This window comes from Nylanderia fulva, unplaced genomic scaffold, assembly GCF_048542155.1.
Source record: "Nylanderia fulva isolate GAGA-0341 unplaced genomic scaffold, ASM4854215v1 Scaffold1113, whole genome shotgun sequence".
Classification (NCBI taxonomy): domain Eukaryota; kingdom Metazoa; phylum Arthropoda; class Insecta; order Hymenoptera; family Formicidae; genus Nylanderia; species Nylanderia fulva.
Genome location: NW_028189317.1, coordinates 16,462 through 21,297, shown reverse-complemented (window position 1 = coordinate 21,297; position 4,836 = coordinate 16,462). Strand labels below are relative to the sequence as shown.

The 4,836-nt window shown below is 32.4% G+C and overlaps 1 protein-coding gene across 1 annotated transcript; it reads left to right on the top strand.

The window, feature by feature from the left end:
* The first annotated feature begins 1,259 nt into the window (after positions 1–1,259).
* On the top strand, positions 1,260–4,489 carry LOC146724891 (TNF receptor-associated factor 4-like). The gene is made up of 5 exons (XM_085488429.1): positions 1,260–1,867; positions 1,960–2,121; positions 2,253–2,570; positions 2,761–3,021; positions 3,369–4,489. Exons 1-5 carry the CDS (start codon positions 1,796–1,798, stop codon positions 3,720–3,722), a joined length of 1,167 nt encoding a protein of 388 aa, XP_085344555.1. The 5' UTR covers positions 1,260–1,795; the 3' UTR covers positions 3,723–4,489.
* The last annotated feature ends 347 nt before the right edge of the window (positions 4,490–4,836 follow it).

Here is a 4,836-nt window from a genome sequence, read left to right as displayed (position 1 = left end):
TTTATTTTCTTATGCGTCTAAATAATATGTTACATTAAAATAATATGTATAAAAAGTTTATTACAATAAATTTTTTCATCCATAAAAAATATATATTTTTATAATCTAACTTGGTCTTTTATCATCTTACCTGCTACTAAAGATTATTCTATTTATTATTATTTATCCGCATATACGGCAGCAAAATAATAAAATTGACGTTTTTAAAAAAATCTTTAAAAAATTCAAATTTTTAAATTAATTTTTACAGATCATATAAGCAAGGTTTTAGTAAATCTGAAGAAAATAGATCATCGTATTTACGTCATATGTAGAAATTAAGAAAAACTGACATCTGTTACTTCCCAGCCAGAAATGAATGATCAAATTGACGTTGAATCGATGTTGATTCGACATCGAGTTATATAATCGACGTTGATTCAACGATGATGAATCGACGTCAATTCGTCGTCGAATCGACGTCGATTTGATATCATTTTTGGCTGGGTTTCCTTTTCCCAACATATGTATATAATAGGATTTTCAATAGTGCATCCAATTAAGAATAATAAATGATCGCGCGACAATATATTTAAAGTATTCTTAGATCACACCACCCACGTGGTTCTCAGCACAAGGCAGCATCTCCCACAGTGCTATACCCTGAAGAGTTTACTAATATAGGTTGTCTGATAATAATAATAATCGCCCTCTTTCATGTGTAAATAGAACGAGTTAAATTGAATAGGAAAGTTCTCTTATCATTTTGCGATTTTCGCAATAATTAAGAAATTAATTTTTCAAAATCGGCCAATCGGACCCCTTTTACGATATCTCTTTAATTCCTTTTTAACTTGTCTATAAGCGACTTTACATCTTCTTTTCCCTCCTCTCTTCTATCTCTCCTTCTTCTTCATCTTCCTTTCCTCTCATTAATCACTTTCTTCTTACACAATCCTTTTCCAAAAACATCTGAAAGTAATCCTAACGCTCTGTTTTATCCATAGAAATACGAATTGTGAATTCAACTATGAATCATTTTATTGGCTATACAGATAGTGTGTGTGTGTATGTGTGTGTGCGTGCGTGCGTATGCGTGCATGCGTGTGTGTGGGTGTGTTCGCGCGCGCGCGTGCGTGTATGTGTGTGTGTGAACAATTTTCTATAATTAAAGTACTAATAATAACTAATTGTGAACGCTATAATTTTATGTAAAAAACAAAAAAGTTAAAAAAAGATCGACAAAAAAATGTAATTTTTTAACTGTCTTTTTACGTGAAATTATATATAACGTTCTCCTGGTTGTTAATATTAATACTGTAATCATATGGAAAAGGATTTGCTCATTTAATAAGGATTTACTCATAAATGAGTTCAACTACTATTATTTTTATTGGTTATACAGATTAAGAAATCCTTTTTCACCATTAAAGTATTAATATTAACAAACACGGGGGAGCGAAAAGAATTTTTCAACCTTTATAGCCAACGAAAAGATTCATGGTCGAAACCTTCGCGTTTTTATCGATAAAACAATGCTTTATGAAGTGTTTAGTATTCAAATTTGAGATTTTTCGCCTCTCAGGCCGCGACTTCCACGCCGCGAAACCACCACATGTCACTCCCAAAATTAATTATATATTGCAGCATCATGTAACAGCGAGATTATAATATATCCGACAGTTTTTGGGTTTTATGTTTTGAGGTTTTGGATATTATGTTTTGACAAACAGTCAAACAAACAAAAATAAATAATAGCTTTCATCGTTCTGATCAATTTCAGACTTTCCAAGATACGGAGGCAGAAAAGGCAATAATGGGTTCAGTCGTATATTGTATACATTACAAGGATGGCTGCAAATGGTCAGACGAACTAAGGAAGTTAAAGGTAAGATTGTTTCAAATAAAACTTAATATTAAAAAGAACGAGTCTCGACAGAAGTAGAGAAGTTCAGAGTCTTCTGTTTCTTTTTTTATCAGGCGCACTTAAATACATGTAAACATGATGCGGTTCCTTGTGGCAATAAATGCGGGGCGATGATTCCTCGTGTACTCATGGAAGACCATTTGAAATATACCTGCGCCCAACGTAGGGCTCGTTGCGACTTTTGTGCCAAAGAGTTTACGGGACATACTTTGGAGGTATTTAATAAAATTTACCACGAATTAAATTATATATATATATATATATATATATATATATATATATATATATATATAATTTCATAAGTTTTAAGAAAAGTTTTAGACTCTACAAAACATGATATTTATAGAAACACATGGGAACGTGCGGCTACGAGCCCCTGTATTGCGAGAACAAATGTGGAATGAAGGTCCAAAGGAGACATCTCGGACAGCACAAGTTAGGCGAATGTGCCAAAAGATTGGTCGCCTGTCGTTACTGTAACAAAGAATTCGTTTTCGATACGCTCGGCGCTCATCACACGAAATGCGGCCGATTTCCTGTTGCGTGCCCTCATCGTTGCGAAACCGCGGTACTTCCCCGAGAGGATCTCGAGGTTCACTTAAAGGATCATTGCACCACGCATTTACTTTCGTGTACATTTAAGGACGCCGGTTGTCGCTTCAAGGTACTATTTTTTCTCATATATTATAGCTTGTATAAAAGATGAGTAAGTCAAAATGAATTGAAACAGATGCTTTTTCCAAAATATGTAATCTTTGTAATAAGAAAAAGAAAAATTATAAATATTTTTTCATCATATTTTTTTATTGCTCGAAAAGCATTATATTATTTATTATATCATTTTTTTGTAATAGGGAAATAGATTTTCGCTCGATAAACATCTAGAAGAATCCACAAAAATGCATCTAAGTCTCATGTGTAGTCTCGTAACGAAGCAGCAACATCAAATAACCAGTCTAAAATCAGCGATCAGCAAACTATCATTAAACTACACGGGTACACTTATATGGAAGATTACGGATTATGCCGCAAAAATGTTAGAAGCTAAGGCGAAGGAAGGAATGGAGCTCATCAGTCCACCTTTTTATACTAGTCAATACGGATATAAATTACAAGTATGTGTATATGAAATATATTAAAAATAATCGTTACATATTCGATTTTCCGCGATTCAAATGTATATATATTATATACAAGGTGTAACAAAAAAAGATACTATAAGGGTACACATCCAAATGATGAAGAAAAAAATTCCTATTAACATAGAGAGTTCTTTTGGTCATTTTATGAATTTTCTTTACCCTTAATAAACGTCCCAAGTAACAAACTGGCGCCATTAAACGTCAAAATGATGTCATTCGACAAATGACATAATAAGCTTGCTACCTGAATAGCTGAGTTTAAGAAATTACCAAGTATATTCTAAGTGTCAATTCACTAAAAAATTTTTCAATCCTAACAGGCCTCGATTTTCTTAAATGGAAATGGGACCGGAGAAGGCAGCCACATCTCGATATACATAAAAATCTTGCCAGGTGAATACGATGCACTTTTACGATGGCCATTTTCGCACAGCGTGTCATTCACCATGTTCGATCAGACGATCATCGCGGAAAAGGCTTGCAACATCGTGGAAAGTTTCATACCCGACCCGACGTGGAAAAACTTTCAACGGCCAAGTCGCGAGCCGGATTCTTTAGGTTTCGGCTTTCCGAGATTTGTGTCCCACGAGATGGTGAAGAAGCGACACTTCGTCAAAGACGACACCATGTTTATTCGAGTTAAAGTGGATCCTAGTAAAATCGTAGCGGTTTAAACTTTAAACACACACGATGACTCTACTAAAGGATTATACACGTTTATGGTTACGGACTTTATATGTGATATTTCCGAGTACTCGCTTGGGCAAAGTATACGGTACTTATGTTGCTTTGAATTATGTGGCGATAATCCTAAGCTGAAACCTAATGAAAAGGCATTATGAAAATTCCCGCCTATGTCAAGACAATTTTGTTGCATTTGTTCACATATCATTATACTATTGTTGACATAATTCTCTGCTAATAGAATTAATAATTTATTGATATTGCCAAATATGATGCATAAAACCGTATTTACTTATTCAATTTTTTTATTTGTCTTAAAATTTTTTATATTATTTTTTGTAGATGGCGCTCAACATTTCTTTTGTATATATTTCAAATTAAAATTTTACTCATACAGGGTGTATAAAAAATCTAGAACTCCTGAATATTTCGAAAACTAAGCATTTTAGAAAAAAAATGTTTCCAATATAAGTTATAGGGCTCAAAATAAGGCATTTGATGGTGATCTTGACTTTGACCTAAGGATCAAATTTAGAGGTCATTTCAAGGTAAATTTAACTTTTTAAAATAAAACCCTATTTTTTATTACATATTCTTGTAACTTATCTCGAGAGCTTTTTAAAACACTTATCAAAATTTATGTCGGCAGATGAAATTAAATATTTACTTTTTTCTATTATCGCATTTTTTTAAATAAAACATTTGAAGATATGAATCATAAATAACTCAGCAAAAGGTTTATATTTTTATGTTACATGTTAGTTTTTTTCATTATTCTATGATAGCTTGCGATTATATTTGCTATCTTCCTAATGATCTGTCATTCATATTTATAATACTAAGTATATCTTTTAAAAATATCTAAAGAGTGAGAAAGGATCTTGAATTTTTCGAGGTCTTATAGCCTTATAATCATGTGACTGAAAGTTATTCTTAGGGAAAAAATCAAAGATTATTGAAGAACTGTACTATAAACAATGTAAATATAAATGCAAAATGCCATACAATAATGAACAATGACTTAAACTAATTGAGACAGATTCACCAATGTAAATATGCACTTCTTATACATAGTTAGAATGAGAAATGTGATTGATGTTAGCA

What these genes read in the sequence shown, in the direction of transcription:
- LOC146724891 (XM_085488429.1), top strand. Translation starts at nt 1,796, where the DNA reads ATGGGTTCAGTCGTATATTGTATACATTACAAGGATGGCTGCAAATGG. An exon ending in ACGAACTAAGGAAGTTAAAG is followed by an intron (nt 1,868 to 1,959) that starts GTAAGATTGTTT and finishes TTTTTTTATCAG; the next exon opens with GCGCACTTAAATACATGTAA. An exon ending in AATACGGATATAAATTACAA is followed by an intron (nt 3,022 to 3,368) that starts GTATGTGTATAT and finishes CAATCCTAACAG; the next exon opens with GCCTCGATTTTCTTAAATGG.